This window comes from Lonchura striata, chromosome 13 (assembly GCF_046129695.1).
Source record: "Lonchura striata isolate bLonStr1 chromosome 13, bLonStr1.mat, whole genome shotgun sequence".
NCBI classification, from domain to species: Eukaryota; Metazoa; Chordata; class Aves; order Passeriformes; family Estrildidae; genus Lonchura; species Lonchura striata.
Window position 1 is genome coordinate 13015496 of NC_134615.1, and position 20447 is coordinate 13035942.

Consider the following 20447-nt stretch of genomic DNA (forward strand, 5'->3'; position numbering starts at 1 on the left):
TTACTTCCAGCTTTTATGTGATTATTTTCTCAAAAGTGCAGAGCTTTCTAGAAGTTCTCTAACATATCACACATGAAGACTAGCACAAAATTGATATTTTAGCAGAATAAATAATTTTGATATCTTCAATGTTTTCTCTGGTTACTCTATCAGTTCTTTTCACAGATTTTTTTTTTCTTTTTTGCTTACTACAGAAAAATTACATCAAATGCAGGATAACAGAACACTGTCAAACTAAGAAGGTTTTATATGGACAGCATTAGACAGGAGCAGAAAGATCCAGTGCACTAATAGGCACGCTCACATGAGCTACCTAGTCCATTGACAGTTTTTTCCTTTGTTCTCCCTCTCGACCCACTTTCTGCCAGTGATTTGTGACATATTTTGTAAGAGATCAAATAAGCCCTTGACACCTGATTGCAATGTAGTGCTTGTTTACAGTTGCATTTTTGAAGGACCTCTAGACAAGATGGAAGGTTTAACTTAAAGTAATTAAATTTGCATCTGCTCTGTGACAGGAATTTTCTTATGTGTGTATCCTGTTGAGCAACTTTTACTGTAATTGGCCATGAAGTACCAAAAGAAGGATCCAGGTAGACAAAGTCATTGTTGCCTGCTACTAAAATCTGTCATGGTATTTCTTAAGGACTGGCTTGTACTTGGCTTGTGCCATGTTCTTTGAGATATAGTAATGTCTACTTTTCTTTTTTCTTCTGTTATTTTTAAGGTGGACCCTGACTTGAAACACAAATTAAGCTGAACTTGATGAATAGCATTTTGTATTCACATTTTAAAATCTAAAGAACTATTTTATGACTGCTTTAAACTCAACATAATTAATTCATATCTGGGTCAGATATGAATTAATTGGTCAGATTGTTTTTGTTGAATTTCCTCTGATTAGTGAGATTCAAAATAGCATACCAGGATGTTCTCCTAATATGAACTGAAGTGGTTTTATGAGGACCAAGAATTATTTGCATCTTGCATGACCTGTCCTTATGGCTACTTTTAAGTACAGTGTAAGTTAGAAGAAGTAGTTATTTGCAGCCTACTGACTACAAGGGAGATTAATAACTTTTGAAAGGGCTGTAAGGAAAGGCTGGCCCAACTGGCTTTTGCATTATACCTTGTTTATCCTGCTCTCATCTCTATCACCTTTGGGCTACAAAAAAATGTAATTTATGTTAGCAGTGCTTCATTGAAGGTGAAAGGTCACATTTTTAATGAGAGTAGCTCTGATTGGGATTCAGGTTTTAAAATGCTGTGTGGTAGAGTACAGTCAACAAAGTCCATGTAAAGAAAATGATTGCAGAATGGAGTGAGAAAACTATTTGAGGGGGAAATAAGACCATTTTATTTTATTTAAAGTTCAACTAACAGAAGTTTAATAGCTAGGAAAAATGATTTAACAAAGTACCAGCAATGTGATGCTCAAGTTTAATAAGCCTTTATAATTTTGGCAGAATGGTGGGTTCTTTGTACTGAGAAGAATACTTTGCAAATAATCAATTTCCTCTTATTTTGATGCTGTCTGCTAAAAACATCTCTCTCTCTCATATCTTTGACTTGAGTGGGACAGAAATGAAATTATCACCTGTGCTTGTTCCAGGGAGAACTTGTCTGTATTTGGAATAGTTAACCATAATACCCAACTGGGTTTGAGTTTTCCCTTTAGAAGGCAAAGTTGCCTTATGTTCATGAGATTGAGCAGTAGTGTCCATTAATGATATGCTTTAAAAATGACCTGCTGTATTTTTGTTGAATGGTGTTAATATTAGAATTCATTAAGTGACTTACATAACCAATTTTATGAAACATATACTTTCTCATAGAAGCTGAAAATTTTTTGAGATAGGTTAAAACTTTAAGAAAATTCCAGTCAAATGAAGTTTAGCAGGTACCTGGGGAAGTTTTAGGGTGTAAGCAATGAAGGTAAAGTTGTCAACTCAGAGTAGTCAAAAGCTTTGAAAGAAGTTCTTGGATTTGGGTTTTAAGCGTTCAAATACTTACCCTGTGTGACTGGTGCTTGCCATAAATCTCATTCTCGTCTTTCATTTATCTGTGTTGTTTGCAAGTGACAAAGTGCTTCAGTTCTGTTCAAGAAAGGAATGGGAAACACATCAGGGATTTTAAGTTTCATTACTTTTTGTGAAAACAACTTCTAACCTGAGTTTAGTTCAAGGTTTGCATAGAGAAGAGTGGTGGAATGAGCCTATTTGGTTCTTTACAGCCAAATTATCTTTCATGGAGATACAGATTATCAAAGTCTGAGCTTTTGTGTCTTTTTTTTTAACTGTATATATAGGCTGTGTGACAGTAGCCACTATGAAAAACCATAAGGCTCATAGGATTCACCTTGTGAATGAAAGTTTAGGACGGCTGCAGGTCAGATTGCATTAGAGCTGCAATACTTTGAAGAGGTTTTGTGCTGATGTCAGAAGCTTTTTTCCCCCCAATTTTGGATTGTTTTCTGTGTATCATGCTGCATCATAACTAAATGCTGGATTATGCCTCTGTGTGATAGGAACTTTTTATTCCATGATGATATGTGAGGCAATCTATGATGTAGCAGTTTGAACACTGGGTTTCTTTCCCTTCTCCCCAGCACTCCTCCCTCCTGTAGCTGCACTTTGCTTTTTGGCAGAGGTCAGCATTGCTGTGCTGCTCCTGCAATGCCTCTCCATCCCATTCTCTCCCTTCTTCCCTACCCCAGCACTCCCCTGTGCCTGGGCTCCTGCTGTCTCTTGGCAGGGAATAGAATCACACTGTGCTTTAAAGCAACAATGTTGGGATTCCCCTTCTTTTCATCTGTGTCAATAGGTCTTGAACTATTAATGCAAATCTTCAAAATGATTCTTTTAAATTTACACTTGTTTTACATTATTTTATAATTAAGTTTTAGTGTTTAAAGAGAAGAAAGGAATAGAAGTTTTTGAAGTGATTAAATATTTATTTTATTCACATTTAACCCTAATTTACATTAAGGATGGTAACTGAAAGGCAGATCTTTTGAATCCAACATTTTCATTTCATTTTAGCCTCATTGATGAACAGATCTTGTCATATAAAGTGTCAGGGTCCACTGGGATAGAAGGAATAATTGTGTAGTCTTGTACTTTTTAGGATCGTCTCTTTGTGATGCTTACTGTTGTTTAACAAAATAAACAAACAAAAATCAAATTAAAAAATATTTTGAAACAAACAACTTGCTAGCAAGACTGTCCTGCTTGAAGACTCTGGTGATTCTTCTTGTCTATCTCAACAGGTCTTCTGTGACTTATAAAGCTGATTTCTAACATATTTTACTGGAAGGTATAGCAAAGGTTAATACTGATTATAAAATCTTCTGTTACATATGTGATATATATTACATGCAGGGCTATGAATTTAGGTAAATACAAAAATTGTGCTGAATGCAACTACAACTAGGTGTGGACCTGACCACTGATGTTTATTTCCTTTCAGAGAACTAAATGAACTAAAATGCATTCAGTATCTTTCTGTTAAGATCTAGAGTTCTTACCTGAGAGTTCAGGAAATGTAGAATTTCTTTCTGTGATTTCAATTGCTCATAGAACCCTGGATAAAAGTTCAGTCCTGGTGTGGTACAAACTGCTGTAGCATTTTGAGTGCATTTGGTGCTTACATTTGCAGAAATAAAATCCTGCAAACGATACAGGCCTTTGTGCTGTGTTTAATAAATTATGGAACTTTGAAGAATCTTTGAGAAGTGGGGCCTGCATGTGATTGAGCAGCAGACATGAAAAGTGTTATCCTCAAGTGTATCTAGCAGACAGTAATAGATGCTTGAACAGACAATATGAGCACTGAGTGAATGATGGTAATAACATTAAATATTTATATACAGCAAAAACATTTTGACAGCAGAAAAGAGACTGTCTCTGCAGTAAGGTGGGTAAACCCAGTGTGAGATAGTACACCTTTCTATAGGACAACTTTTTGTTAATAACTAGCAGTGTTTCTCTGTAAGACAGATATATGATCTACTGTCATACAGGATATTTTTCAAGACTTTATTGGTGTGATCTCCAGGTGCCAATATCACTCCAATCACTCCATACCTACCATAATGCAAAAACAATTACTGAGTTTGAAATAAGAATTGATAATTGGATAATAACTAAATGGTTAATATTCACCACAGTAGATTTTAACCTGTTACCAAAAGCTCAGATTGACTCTACTTTGCCTTACCTCAGTTTTTCATTGAAGTTTCCAACACAGGGGCTGTCTGGAGAACTGTGTCCTAAAGAATGTTGTACTGTGGCTGTGCCTGAAAGAGTTGATGAAAGCAAAGAGTCCTCCTGCCCTCTCCACTGCTGAGCAGTTTCATGGGAGTAAATCCATTTTATTGATTCTGGAGTTCTTGAAGTGCAGATATTTGCTTATGTGCCCTTGTTTTGTTTTTTGAGAGAACTTGCAAATTATGATTGTAGAATAGTTGGTATTCCATGCACTGGACTTGTTAAAATATGTAATGGTTGATTCACACATAATTTTAAAGGGAAAATACTTTATCAGAAGCATAGTATGACAATTTTTATACTGAGAAGCATATGAATTTTCTTAGAGGTTTTTTTTTTCCTTCTAAATGCAGTTCAAAAACCCTTCACTTATAGGAAAGAAATAAAACAATGGTGACAGTAAATTGAATTGTTTAAAATAGTGTATGAAGCTTGTATTACTATGATGAGCCTGCTTGCATTTAATGATCTGTCATATCATGTAATTAAAACAAATTAATATTGAAAATGAACTAAAATTGAGTGCTATCAAGCCACTTTTTGATATATTCATTTTCTTGTCACAGCAAAAGAGAACATAGACTACAATTCTAGAATGTGTTGCTGTAAATTAGCAGTAAGATTGGTTTTTGTTTTGTTTCGATATTTTACAGCAAAGATAATTCTTTGGAAGTGGATAAGGGAAACTTGTTGTTGAAAAGATTCTTGGCAATTCCTTTATTAGCAGTGGCTTTGGCACGGGTATCCAGTCAATGTCCATGAGTAGTCTGCATCATTTGAGAATATGAATAACTGAATAAATAACTGAATATCTGGAATATCTAAGACATATGACCAGTTGAGTTTTGGTCAGTCAAACATTTCTTGAGGTATAAGGGCAAAAACATTTTTCTATCTTTTAAGGAAAGAATCTTGATCCTTTGGAGGAAATGGCTGGTATATTGCAAGAGGGAAAAATGTTATATTCCTGCAAATATGTGAACTATATGCTTTGCAAAAGGAATGTGACAGAAATTGAATGTGCTGTGTTCTCTTCTTGGAGGAGTTTTTCTTTGGGGGAGAAACTTTTGCAGGTGATCGCTGTTCTGAGGAGCATTCCTCTGTGGCTGTAAAATCGATGTGGGTTACAGAGCTAGAATGTTGATAACTTGATGCCAGTGGATGTGAGTTGAGATGTTTTGAGTGGAGACTGCACTGAAGATAAACCCATCTGGGGTCATTTCACTGTCTAAAACTTGAACCATATTCCTGTTTGTTTATTGGAAATTGTTCAGCGTTTAAATTTCAGACTGAATCTGGAATCTGGTACAGGAGCGTGACCCTGGCTTTCAGGGGGCAGCTTATCTCATGATCTGTAAGAAACCTGTTTTGGAGCAGATGATCCATGTGTGTTTTTCAAGGCAACTACTAGTTTGGAATCTTTTTGGGCTAAAACTTAAAATGTACTGATCAGGAGTTATTCTAGTTTAAATCCTTTTTCTGTCTAACACAGCCTCTGAGTTAGAAACAAGGAAGTATTTTTGTAAAAACAATTAAACAGACTCTTAAAAGCTTGAACAATAATACTTTGCTGACCATCAGACTTGGACATTTTTGTTCATTGCTGTGGTAAACGGGGTTACACTTGGCTTTTTGCTGTGAATGCTTCCTTCTTTGCATTGTGGTCTCTACAATTCCTCACCATTTTTCATTGCTTTATATCAGCACATCTTCCCTCCTGTCTGCTCATTTGAGTTTTTTAAGGTGTCAGAGCAGTGAAAGTACTTCAGAAAGTACAAGCACTTTCTTTGAATCTGGAAGAGCAGTTTGAGAATCCATGAGCAGAATTCTGTATGACACGTAAGGACCAAGTTTATCTTCCTTTTTTAACTTTGTATTTCAAGTAGGGACAATGTTGATTCTTGTGGCAGCAGTTTAGGTCCTAAAGCAGTGTACAGATTCAAATACTTAAAGTGTATTTACAGTAAAGGTTTCCAAACTTAGAGTTACAGTGTGCTGACCACTCGCTGAGTGAAGCTTCTCCCATTTGGATTTTCTAAGGGCTTTTAGTATGAAATTTGGATTTGTATGGGCTTTTTAGCAGTATTTATGCACTTCACATCATAACTGTATGCCTAATACAATGGAAACATTAGTCCATGTGGTCATATTGTGCTAATCTAACCATCAAAATGAGAATGCTAGCTTCAGAAACTTCTTTCATCACACATAATTTCAGGGTTTTCTTATGCAGATACATAACTGAATAAGATTCTGTGTTCATTATATAACCCCCAAGGTCTAGACCATGCAATGATCAGGACCTGAGAACATACAAAACTTTGCTGTATTTCCATTTCACTGAGTTTTTGGTGGGGAAATTAAATTAGACAAACTCTAACTGTCAGTCTGTTGCAGCCTGAATAATGTTTTCATGAGCATGTTTTAAAAGCTGTTATTCCTTCTCTTCGTTCTCCCCCCTCACACTTCTTGTGGATTCAGAATGAGGAGAAATTATTTTTAAAGCAAATTCTAAGCACCTTGTGATACAAGCCATATTTCAATCAGAACAGACATTTAGTGTCCTCCTGTAACAGCAAGTCTGCCTGGTGTGGATTTTTTTTTCTCCTTTTTTGTAGTATGCAATTCTACATACACTAAGGTACATTATTTTTGCTTAGTTTAATGAAGCACATGAAATTGGGAGTCATAATATTTGAGTCATGGCAATTTAATGTCAGTAATAGGAAGCAGCTTGGTTGGGGGTGATTTTCTGCTGAAATTAGTACTATAAAGTATTAATATATTGCTATTCATTTCATGATGATAGATGTGGGGTTTCAGATGTAGCATTTTTAACTTATTCATCAATATATATAGAGTGTCCATAAATAAATGCTGTGTGCTAAATGGCTAGATAACATAGACATCTTCTTGCCTTTTCCTGTAAAAATGTTGTGAAATAAAAATGTAGAGACTAATGGCAGGGATGTACTAGCATCCTTTTTTGCAATCTATGCTTTTAACTTGATCTAAGTGTGTAAGTGAATATTTTTACTTGGTAGACAGTTGTGCTGGTATTCACACATTATATTCATAATGAGATGTATTTTAACCTCTTAATGGCTTTTCATGAGCAAGGTTGTGCGGCAAAGTTTACTTTGTTTATATAAACTTCAACATTGAGCTACAACACTGATCAGCAGAATAGAATCAGGGTAACAGAGATGGGGGATGGCTTTAACTCCATTGCAGTGACAATAAATATGATGGCATTGTGTCAACATGCAAGGAAGGAAAGGAAGAAAATGCAAGTTTTCAGGCTCACACTTTATTAAGCTGTGAAAGCAGTCCAGATAAAAGCAGTAGTGACAAGAGTCCATTCAAAACAGAGGGGGGTATAAAAAAAAATAGTTAATATTTTTCTGAAATCAGTGACAAAAACTGCCCAAAGCTTACAGAGCATAGTATAGGCTTTAAGATACACTGGCTTGGACTGTAAGAGCGGGCTATAATAAAACGGGGTGTAAAGCGTTTCCAGCTATTTAAGGACCCGTGTGTTGGAGGTGTACAGCAGGAACTGTCCCCATGGCCCCGCTGTATCGGGCTTTGCCCGGGCGGACGGCGCTCCTGTCCTGCGCCGGGGGCCCGAGGCCGGACCACCTTTGGGCTGTCCCCCCAAATAGAAATTATTTTCCTGAAATAAATGGCTAAAATTGTCCAAAGCTTACAGTGCATAGTATAGGCCTTAAGATACACTGGCTTGGAGTGTAAAAGCCGGCTATAAGAAAAAGGTGTGTAAAGCGTTTCCAGCTATTTAAGGACCCGTGTGCTGGAGGCATACAGCAAGAAGAGTCTCCCCGTGACCCGCTGTGTCGGGTTTTCCCTGGCACGGAGGGGCGCTCCTGTCCCACGGAGCGCGGGCCGGACCGGCCAAATTAAATATTTTCCTGAAATCAGTGGCAAAAACTGTGCATAGTAGACTTTAAGATACACTAGCTTGGAGTGTAAAAGCCGGCTATAAGAAAACGGCGCGTAAAGCGTTACCAGCTAAGGGCGCGTGTGTTGGAGGCGTACAGCAAGAAGCGTGTGTGTCCCCATGGCCCCGCTGTATCGGGCTTTCCCTGGCGCGGGGGGCGCTCCTGTCCTGCGTTCGGCCCCGGGCCGGCTTTGGGCGGCCGGCTTTGGGCCGTGCGCTCAAACAGAACATGTTTGTTGGAGGCGTACAGCAAGAAGCGTGTGTGTCCCCATGGCCCCGCTGTATCGGGCTTTCCCTGGCGCGGGGGGCGCTCCTGTCCTGCGTTCGGCCCCGGGCCGGCTTTGGGCGGCCGGCTTTGGGCCGTGCGCTCAAACAGAACATGTTTGTTGGCGGTGTACAGCAAGAAGCGTGTGTGTCCCCATGGCCCCGCTGTATCGGGCGCGGGGCGCTCCAGTCCCGCGCTGCGCGCCGCCAGGGGGCGCTGCAGCACCGCCCGCGCTCGGGGCCGCGCTCGGGAAATGGTTCGATGGGCGGAGGGCGCGGTGTAATGTATTCGTCTGAAATTGTTTTATTGGCAAAGGGCGCGGTGTAATGTATTCATCTCCGGCCCAGCAGCCATTTAATGCCCTGGAACATGCCCTCTCACAGCTCTGGCCTGTTGGCTGTGCTTATTTGGTGTAATAATTAGCAGAAATTCTCGCTAACAGCGGTACTTACCAACACCTCACATTTTCCTCTGTGTTTTTGTACGTGATGGATTGTGCATTCTATGACTAAAGTTAAGCGGGTCACAGCCTAAGCCCTGTACAACACAGCATTTTCTGCACAATAGTTCTGAATAGATATATATTAACTCCTTTTTAATCCCCGTGGTGTCTAATGCAAACAAATTCGGGTCTTTTTGTAATAGGCTATTGAAAACTTGTAAACACGAAACACTTAACTTGTCAACTTAAAGAACAAAAAAAGAGGAATGGAATGAGGAGCTACAGAAAGTATAGTACAGTATTTTTTAGCGATGGCAGGCTTCAGGAGCCTGTTCTAGTGCTTCATGAGGTCTGGCACACATCCCTGGACTTTTTTCTAGAGGAACAGTTCCCATATACATGTTAAAGGTGATCTCTCTGCTGCTGTGATGCTCAAAGTTCATCTGCCTGGTATGAAAATAAAGGTAGGAATTCTGAGTTAAATAGTACTTGGATTTTTTTTTGGTACTTTCCTAGCTGGAAATTGTTTTGCTTAAAATACTTATGATGGAAATAAAGAGAAAAGGTTCCTGAATAAATGCTCTGGGTAGGGATCCTCATCATGGTTCTTTCCAAATGCAGGGCCTGATATAGTTAAAGGTTCCCAAAATGATTAACTGCAGTCTTTTTTCAGCTAAACTCCTAAGTAAAAATTTAGTGGAATTCTTATATAATGAATTAGCTCAACTAACAGTGGTTTGAGGCATATTTCACATGGAAGTTCAGCTCTGCACAGACTATCAAGCCTTTGTCACTAGTTTAGTTGGGAATTGCAGCATGTGTAGTACCAAATGTGGGTCATAAGCTCTCGCAGTTGTCTGCTATTTAATTTTAAAATCCTCCCTTTGAATATTTTGTTAAAATCCTACATTGTTATTTTTTTTTTCATTCAGCCCTTCTTGAATTCTAGTTACTGCTGAAGAAATTCCATTGTAGAAGGGGAAATAATACAGCATGTTAAGCCAGCAAATAAGAACAAAGGTGGGTCTGGCAGCTTTCTTTTAATGTCAATTCCTTGCCCTCAGCCTCCCTTATTAATGCAACTGAGCTGCTGTCACTCAGATGGTTTTAACACAGACATGCAGGCTACGTGTCAGAAAGGGTGGCCTAGATTTTTAAATTTCAGGTTGAGAGTACTCCAACATACAAAACCACTGTATCAAATTATAAAATGGTTGACTCCACTCCTTGTAGACATTCTGAAGGAAGTGAAATTTATTTATTGTCATCTTTGGCATATACTCTTAAGTAAGCAAGAGAGTTTAGATTTTAAGGTGTCTGCAGTATTTTCAGTTGGATGGAGACTTTCCTGTGTGACTTTAATTTTATGATACTTCAGAACAATCCTTCTCTTTGTCAAGTGGTACGTCCACATTAGGACTATTTCTTGTGTGCTTGTATCTCTTTATATGAAAGATTTTTATGTTTTATCACTGTTCCTTCACTTGTATTAATTTACTGTGGGTTTTTGATAATGTTCTTATATACTATATACAGATATTTACTTAAAAACACAATCAGAAGTTATTTGGTGCTTTTTCTTTACTGGGTCATTTAATGGATTCAATTTTGATTGTCACCACACAGTTTATTAAACATGTCTGCATTTTCCTATCAGCCTGCTACAGCTTTAGTGTGTTGTGGATCAGTATGGCTGCCCCTCTTCTTCCTTTGTTTATACAACCAATCCAAGCTATTCTAGAGTGAGTTAGTGCTCTTGGTAGGAATTGTTTATTTATTAAATTTGGCAGAAGAAACATGCAGTAGTGTAAGTCTAGGATATTTTGTCAGCAGAAGGGAGCAAGTAGGGAAAAGGAGAGTTGAAATGGTTGAAATCTGGAATGGTCCTCTGTGTACTAGCCTCTCTCTTTTTCACCTTCAGAAATCCAGCTTGTATTTGAGAATATAATGGAAAATGGAAGAGATGACTTTGAAAAGATTTGTTATTGCTGTACTGCTTCACATTCTCAAAATGCAGAGGTAGCAGCACAACTATTTAGAATCTAAAACCAGTTGAGAATGTAAGTGTAGGGGAAGAAAGGACAGGCAAGAGTTTTCCTTGAACAAATGTACAAGGAAGGCTTAAGAAATAACTTTTGTGCATTTCCATTTTGAGTAGTGCTGCTCTGCAAAAATTATACCTGAACATTGCAAGTGAAGGGAAAAGTTAATGAGAAATAAGGTCTGTATATGCAAATAATAGAAATGAAAACTGAAAATTAAGTATTAGCCTTTTCATAAGTCAGAATAGCTTTATTAAAACAGCACTATCTGAAAATGTTGGAGTTCTTAAGTTTGTTCAACAAATGTATTCTTAAGCAAAATGTTGATTTGCATTATGAAATTTGCCTGAATTTGGCACAAAGTACATGGCTTCACAGAGATTTACTTCTTTCATAGCACATCAGTGTTCTCTTGTATTTTACCTCTTAGTATAACCTAACATTATTCATGTTGTTCAAAAGTGGCTTAAGAAATAAAATATGAGTAGCCTTTCTTTTAGCTGTGGTTCTTTAACTTTGTGATAATACTGTAAATGTTCTCAGTACCGTGAAATACAGATCCTAACTAACTCCTGATTTTTTGGATTTTGAGACAGAAGAGAATTTCTAACACCAAGGTCTCCTGGTTCACCGACCACTGGTGGCTGGCAAAGTGATAAATCAATACCAAACTGTGGAATGAGATGCATGGAGCTTTCAGTCAGTGTGGCTCTGCTGTCTGCACTTTATTTGGTTAGGCTGTATGTGCAGAACTTCTTAAAGAAATATGTGTAATTCTTTGAAGTCTGATGGTCTAAACAGTTTGGGAACCACTCATTTAGAAAAACTTCCAAACTTGATATAAGAAAAAATTCCTATGAAGGAGAATACAGGTTTCACAGAGGTGTCTCCTCCAATGCCTAATTATTCTTTCTTTTCAATTGTGCTCTCTGTTTCTGGTCTGAACTTGTCCAACATTTCAGACCATGAATTTTGCTAATTGTTGACTGCCAACTCAACATTTAGATGTTAACTTTCTGTTCCCCATGTGGCTTACTTCGGAGACTGTGAACAAAGCAAAGCCTTCAAGCTTCAAAATCAAGCAAGTCTGAATTGTTCACTGTGAGGTGTTTCTTTAAATGACTTTTGTTGTAAAAAAGAACCTCTTTTTTTCAGTGAACCGTATAGCAATATCTTTCTTTAATTTATATGCCAAAATTCAATCCAACAGAATTTCATGAATAGTTGTCTTATTATGAAGTTGAGTCAGCAACTGTAGTAGTTAGGTTTTCTTAGTGAATGTTTCCATCATTTAACTGATGGTGTAGTGCATTCAAAGTTAGGAAATTAGTATGTCATAAATACAAACCAGTGTCTGTGCATTTGTTACACAGATCACTTTTAGAATCATAAAATACCAGGTTGGAAGAAAGCCTCAAGGATTCTTTAGTCCAGTTGTGTAAAATGTTACAAATTGCACTGCACCTCACTGAATAGACTCATACAAATTTTATTATGTTAAATTTATGTGTATAATGTGATCTCTAATTTTTATATCCCTTAAAATACGTTGTTAAGTGATGCAACTGTATTAACATTGTTTTCCTTTGTGTCTTCAAAACTGACTTCTCAGTTGTGCTGTTTTGGAAAGATGATGAGAGTGAATTATTGTAACCATGATTACACATCAATGATGGTTCCCTTTGTTTTGGGGAGAGGAGGAAGAATTCCACAAAGAATTCCACAAAGAATTCTGTTCAAGGCCTCCTCCAGTGGGAAATGTTGGAAGGAAAATTTGAATTTATCATGTCCTTGAAAAGAGCAAAACACAAAGATAGAAGAGCAGAGGAAAGAAGCACGAGCCCAGGGGACTGGCATAGCCCTTTCTTTGGTGCATTTTTTGGCAGTGATTTTGTTAATTGTGGCACATACTCTCAAGAATTATCTTGTAAATGTCTCCTTTAAAATGTATCATCTTTGTGTCTGGTGAAATGTGACTAACAGAAAACAAAAGTGTTCCAGGAATACATTTCCTTTTATCTGTGAGGCTTTAAACCATCTTCCTGTCTTTTCATTCTACAGTGAAGAATACAGTTATGCATTCTGCAAATATGTACAAATGATGTCTTGGAAGGCTGTAAAGGCCTTCAGATTTCACCAAGTTTGTAAGTGCTTTTAGACTTTCAAAGTGCTTATTGTGCTAATAAAACTCCGGAAAATAATTTGATTCTGTAAAAAATACCAAGAATCAACAATTTTGTAATGGCCTGCAAAGATGTTCAAATACTGTGTAATGGGCATGACAGTTACAGTATGTGAAATTTAATGCTCTAGCTCCTTATTGATCTTCCTTGTAGCCAATTGCATGGCACATGCATTTGCACTTAACACCTGCTCTTTCTACATTAACACTATCTTCTGCAGTGTCACCAAGGGCAGCTTAGAAGCTGCAGTTGATGCTGAGCTGAAGTATTTAAGGAAATATCTATTTTTTTCATATTCTGTTTACTTCACTTTTGACTGCTTTACTTTCTAGATGATATTTTAACACTTGGAATTCCCCCCCCCCCTTTTTAATTTGTTCTTATTAAATATTGGTTGCTTCTCCCATTACTTTTTAATATATATAGAGATCAGCAATCCTGCCAGGCTTGTTATTCTCTGGAAATGATGAAAAGCTGCAAGAAAATTTATTTTATCTTTGATTTTGCTAGTCTGAAATACTGAAGTTAGTTTCTGAAAAACTGTAGTAGTGTGACTTGCCAGTGTTTGGTAGTTCTGAAAAACTGTGTTAGTGTGACCTGCCAGTGTTTGTGTTGGAAAGTTCTTTGTCTATATTTACAGAAGTTATGAGCCTGTTGCAAAGATTCTGAATCTGCATTTCAAGCTGTCAGCTCTTGGGTTTCAGTCTGCAGGTCCTTGGTGTGTTCTGTCGTTCTTGGTCAGTGTGTTTACTCTTTGCTACATTAATTAGATAATGAATCCCAGTGAGGTTTAGACAATTCCACCTTGCAGATATGCAGTATTCCCCAAAATAAGGTAGAGATTCCTAATGTTTCTTTCCATTTCCTTGAGGCCTTCAGATATAAGTCATAATGTCAGCATTATTTTCCATTCTTGAACAGAATATGCAGCTTCTAAGGCTACAGAGATCTAGTGCCATGTGTCCTGGTAATAGATTTCCATGGAAGTTAGGAACCATAAATATCTTCATGTCATTAGAACATTAGAAGAACAGCAACACCAAATGTATCATTGTTGCAGCATTAGCTCTTTTTACAGTTTTTATCTGTCTTTATTGAACCTTTTGTTTGTCAGATACTGTTGATTAGTATTTCACAGCTGGTCAAACCCCCTTGGTTTCTTGGGACTGGGTGTGTAGGGGTGTTTTTGCTAAATAATGCAGAATCAGTTATTGGTAACAGTCACTAAGGTTTCTATCTGCTGATTCTTTGGAGATGAGCTGGTTAAGAATTGCTAGATTAAGAAATCTGGTCTCAGAATCTATTGTCTGTCTTTTAGAAACTATGCAAAGAATGACATTCACACATGCCTCAGTGTCCTTACCTATTCATAAAGATTCACAGCCATGTTGAACTAAACACTGTCTTAAATGTGTTTTTTTAAGTACATGTGTGATTTTGTGCCACATATATAAGAAGAAACAAAGAACAACTGGAGATCTGCTTAAAATTTGAAAATTTCAAATTTTGAATTTCTTACTTTCCACCTAATACATAGAGCTGACCCATTTACTAACTGGTACCCGCTGCAGGAGGATGCACAAATGCTAGGAGGGACCAAGATGTGGATGATATCAAGAGGCTTGCAGTGATGGTAGAAGAAGTAGAAGTTTATTCAGAATTATACAGAGGAGCCTTAGGGACATTTTGTCAACCCAAAGTGTCTGTGTTTGAACTATTTATTACTTTGCATTTTTATTATGATTGCTTACAGTGCTAATCCATGTGTGACAAATCTACACTCAGCTAGGTAAGGAAATTGCTGGTTCTGTTCCATTAACAGCCACTGGCCAAAGGAACAATGTTCCTGTAGGTTAAAACAACAATTAAGGGACCTTTAACACTTCAAGATGGGGAAAGAGGGGATACTGGCAGCAGACATTTTTCACACATTGCTAAGCTGCTTCAATGCATAAATTAACTCTTAGTTCAGTTACATCAGTTGAGTGTGTTGTGCATATGCATGACTGGTCTCTGTGTGTGTGAACCAAAACCTGGCTTGTTGATTTATGAGAAAGGGTAAGAGAGGTTGAAATTAGTAAGCAAAGCCAAACAGTACCTTTGCAGCAGAGAATATCAAACAGTCTTTGTGACAGCTATTCACAGATGCTGATGTAAGACTTGAGGTCTTTGCATGGCAGTGGATTGTTCATTACGTAATTTTTTTCATGCCCAGGTCACTTGAACTGCATTTTGTTACTTCTATAGCTGGACCTGTTTGTTCAGTAGAAGAACAGGATTCACTGTGGTTATATTAAATAACAAGTATAATTTATTGTAGTATAATTAACAAGTGGATATATGGGGCATGAAGTATTGCTAGACTGTCATAGATATTTTTAATATGAGCTTATATAGAATAATAATAGTGATAAAAGTACATTTTTTTGCCCTTAATATGAAAATGTTTTTGATTTATATTAGGGGGGCAAGGAGGGCAGCTTGTAGTACTCAGAGTGATACAGTATGGTCATATGTCTACCAGTATTTGTAGAATGTGGCACAGACAAGGTTTTTGGTAAGTCTTCAATGTAATGAAGAATAGACTGTCAATATAACATTTTCATGTCAGTAAATGGTGCTGTAAAATTGGCCAGTCCTTTTGATGAGTAGAGTTTACAGAAATAATTTGAAGAAAAAAAAATCTGAAATCTAATATAATGATAATGGAGAAATAAAAGCTGTAATAGTACATTTAGGATGTATTTTTTTACTGTAGGTTCATTTCTGACATAACTTGTTTTAGTGAACCATTTGAATGATCTTGGTAGCTATGAAGTTTTAATAGCTAACACTTGGAAAGCTTTGTAGTTTAAACAAATGTCAACTTCAAAATCACATTCCTTCCTTAAGAAACTATCCCAATTTTACTTTTTATAAAAACCCCTAACATGTGAAAGTCTCTTAGGAGGTAATGTTTTGGAAGTTCCTGTAAAATTATGGCTTTTTTTCTTGATGGGGTCTTAGTACTGTGCCACAAAATTTTTGCTATATCCTTAATCTTCCTTCTTTATAAAATTGTGTATTAAGCATTTCAGATTACTAGCCCTTTGGTTCATGCAAGATTTGAAAGAAATCCATGTTTTATTAGAGTTGATTAAAAAAAAATGAATGGAAGGGAAACACAGGCCCTAATGGACATTCTTATGTAGGTAAAAAAGGTAAGAGGAAGGAGAGATTTTTGAGAAACCAAAGGTTTACATCTGAACTGTGATTCAGATCTTTCTTTCATGACAATAGGCATTCTCAGGCATTCTAAACCTGGTAACCTTTTGGAAAACAAAGGTCTATTGGGAAAAACTGTTGGAGAAGGAAGTGATACATTCTTATGCTTTGAATAGTGGCTTTTTTTTATGATCTATGCCTGAAATTTCTGCAAAAACATCGGGTTGTATTAAAAAGAAAATAAAAAAAATAAAGTGTTTTACTAGTTCTGGTCCCAGGTAGTCTCAGAAGTGTAAAAACTTCAGCAGACAGTTAGCAAACTTTTTAAGATGAAAAAATCAGTGATGTTTTAAGAACTTCAGAGGAAAGGAGTTGAGGCAGAGGGGCTGTTGTAGGCTGGTAGTGGAAATGATGCTCCAAAGTTGCTACACCATCCTTTCTGCACCCTCACCTCTTTGCTGTGTTTCTGTTACTTCGGTTGCTCTGTGACATACAAGGCACCACTTCTCTTGCTAGGAAAAATAAATAAATGTATGTATAGTGATTGAGAGATTCCAATTATTGATATTCCACTTGCTGAATTTTATAACTGTCTCATTAATGATCTTATTTATTATTAATGAATGAGCAGAGTATAATGTCTGCAGAATTTCATTGTACAGTTAAAAATGGGCATTTGTGTTTCTGATCTTCATTGCAGAGTCACTTAAATAGCTCCAGTAACACTCACAGCAGCCCAAAAAATAAGTATTTACAGAGGTTTTTGCCTTTCTGAAGGTCCAAGATGAGCACTTAATAAAGTTTCTAAAGCAGCGCAGTGCGTGATGATGAGGATGGTGCATATCAGATTGTCTTTCATATGTTGGCATCACTAATGTCTGAGTAAAAATGATGCTGCTTTTTAAAACATAGAAAACACAATCTTGACATCTAAATAAACTGTTATGCTGTTGACAATTTTTTAAATTTAAAAATCAGATTTAGAAAAACATTTTTTCAAAAGACTGAAACCTTCAAGTGAAGGCATTTTTTTAGTTTTTGAGGGGGTTATTGGTTTAGAGAACCAATAAACAATTCTTATGTAACACTGCTTAGACTTTCACATCAGCCAGCTGGTCTAGCGCCAGATACTCTGTTTTCTTTTTTTTTTTTATTAACTTTTTGGAGGTATCTGTGAGCAGCTTGATGTTTTTGACATCTGTGTGACAGCTTCTTGCATAAGAGATGAGCAGCATGTTCTACCACCCAGCTGTGTGTATTAGTCTGCACATCAAGCTGAAGAGCGGCACTTAGCCAGATCTGACAATCAAATGTGAACTACTACACCTATACACAGGAGTGCATTTTAATGTTGTGTGCTTTTTGCCAAGAGCCTGATACTTGACAAAGAAATTGTCAGAATCTCTCTGCTTCCCGCTTTTTTTTTCTTCCCAGAGATGTGAGTCCATGTTTAAATATTTTATTTCTTTCCCTGCAGTTTAATATGGTTTATCTCACAGATAACAAAGCCAGTCTAATGTTTTTGGCGATTTCATGTAATAAAATTCTGGCAAGCTTTTGGTAATGGAGGAGTGAAATTGTTTTAGAAAATGCAGGAAATCAGTGTGTCATTTTCTGCTAACTTAATCTGAAGTTACAATATGCTGGGTTTCACCAATGACTTCATGTCAACATCCCATCAACCTGTCCCCAAAGAAAACTGAGGACATAAAGAAATTACACCACTAGTTCAGAAATGTCAGTGCTGCTCTTCTCAGGCTTGTTAAGAATTGGTGCTCAGCACAGGGTGAGTGTGGAGATGAGTGGGAGCCACCTGCTCTGATTGTAGTTTGACTGATCTATGAACCTTAAAATCCTCTACACTTCCACCTGACTTTAAGCCTGTCGCCTTTCTCAATGCTTAAATTTGAATAAATGGAATTCATCGTCACAGAATGCACAGTTATACTCCATAGTTCAGCTTTTCTTGTTGATGTGTTTGCTATAATGCAGGAGTTAGTTAATTACATGAAAGGTTTTCCCTTCCTTTTTTAAATACTAGTGCCAGAATAGCGAAGATCTGGTTTCACCTTGTTTTGAACTTCATTTTATGAAAGTGTTGGTCGTACCTTTTTTTTTTACTTACTCTTTCCCCATGTATTATACTTTTAATATTCTTTTAAAAACAATATTTCGTTTCCATCTGGTCTTTCTCTTACAACATAAAAATATTGAGTTGTTTCTTGTGCTAGTGTTTATGTAGTTGAAAATATTGCAATAAAAATAAGAATTTGAATCCTGTTATATATTTAAGCATTATGGCAGATACAGTTTTATGATCTTTGAGTTATAAGTAAGTAAAAATTTGTTAGTAATAAAAGTTTGTAAAAAGCAATTCTCACAAGCTAAAAGAAAGAAGTAGTAGAGGAAGGAGTTTATTAATTTTCTAGGCCAGAACTTTCACTGTAATAATTTTTACACTGTGGTTAAGCTGTACTTATACTGAGTTAGTGTTGAATTAGTCTGCGAGTAGATAAGTGTGAAGGATCGGGATTGTTTGATTCCAAAAATTCTGATGGCATATTTCACCCATCTCTTACACTTGTCAAATCATTAACACAATTAATTGTATAGTAACACAAAAAATCTATTTTGGTTAATAAAAACCTGAAAAATACAATTTGAAGAGACATCAGGCTTTTGTCACATTGACTAAATATTGGTGGAGAAGCTCTCATTCTAAGCCAGAAGTAAAAATGGAGTTAAGAGAACAAGGGGACAGAAGAAATCTCTTTTTACAGGCAGCTGGTTCTTCGTACACTCCCAACATCAGACTGGATTTATGGCTATCTCTGGGATGGCAGGTCTTGAGGATGGCATTTTAAATATTGTCAGGCTGTGGGGGCTTTGGGGTACAGTAAATTGTGCATTTATTTTCTTTCATAAACTATTTCAGGGAATATTTTATAGTACCCCCAACATTGGGGCTTATTGTTTTAATGAAGTGGGTTATTGAGCCATTTGATGAGCTTTGTACTGATTGGCTGCACAAATTGAAGTAAAAAAGAAAATGGAAAGGAAACAAGAAATTAATGTGTAGTTATAAAGTGGGCATAGGTCTGAAGAACATAAGGCTGAGATGAATTTTGATCAGTGTAACAAGGACTGATATCTAAGAAAGAACTTGGGACTAAAAGAACTCATGAACTCTAAACCTACCTAAACTGAATTACTGCTTTTTAAGCAGAGAAGTTCCCCTGATTTTTTTTTTTGTTTTGTTTTACTTATTTAATTTTCCAGAATTGAGGGTAGTAAGAGAAGTAATTGCACCTGGTTTTGCCATTTAAATACAACTACTTTTATACTTCTCTGTTTATATCTTGGGTTTTAAGTAATTTTCTGTTTCAATTTTGCTCCTCCAAAACAGAAGAAAAAGCTTCTTGAAGAACTTGGGGAGAATAGACTTCCATATCTGACACCAGCCGATGCTGATTTCCACCAGCTGGTAACGTATTTATTTTAAATAATTTTAAACTAAAATGGCTGTTTGCACTGAACAAATAAATCTTCCTTCAAAGAGACACTGTGAAATCTGATATGAAATAAGGTATCCTGATGGCTGATAATGCACTTCCAGGTGGTGTGAAAGAAGATTTCTAGAACTGGGATGTTCACAAATGAGAACTTGGTGAACTTTCTTTATTTTTATGTGTGTGCCCTCACTACAAGTAATGTATAACAGTTAATTACAATTTTTCATGCTTTGCTGAAGCAAAATGCATGTCACCAGTATTTTAATTTATTTTTTATGACTAAAGAAGAGAACTTTATAGCTCCTGTTTGGCAAAATATGGGAAAGATTAACAAAGAAATTTAAAGTTTGACAGGCTTAATTCTACTTTCCACCAATAAGTAATTGTTAATTCTTTGCTTACAAAACAAACTGTGGAAACTGGAATGCCTCAAATGAAACCAAGCAGAAGTAAGATCAGACACAGTAGCCACATGAGTAGTAAACCAAGTGAGTATATGCAAAAATATAATGAATAAATGAATTTTCTACATCTGTCTTGGATCTTTCTATATCAGCTACAGAACTCAGGGTA

General features: G+C 36.7%; 1 protein-coding gene across 1 annotated transcript in view; it reads left to right on the forward strand.

Moving 5' to 3' along the window:
- The window catches only part of FTO (FTO alpha-ketoglutarate dependent dioxygenase), a 223065-nt gene that overhangs the window by 20060 nt on the left and 182558 nt on the right, over positions 1 to 20447 (forward strand). The window contains exon 2 of the mRNA XM_021555037.2: positions 19769 to 19846. Coding sequence (XP_021410712.2) covers positions 19769 to 19846 — 78 coding nt within the window. The remainder of the gene's footprint in view (positions 1 to 19768; positions 19847 to 20447) is intronic.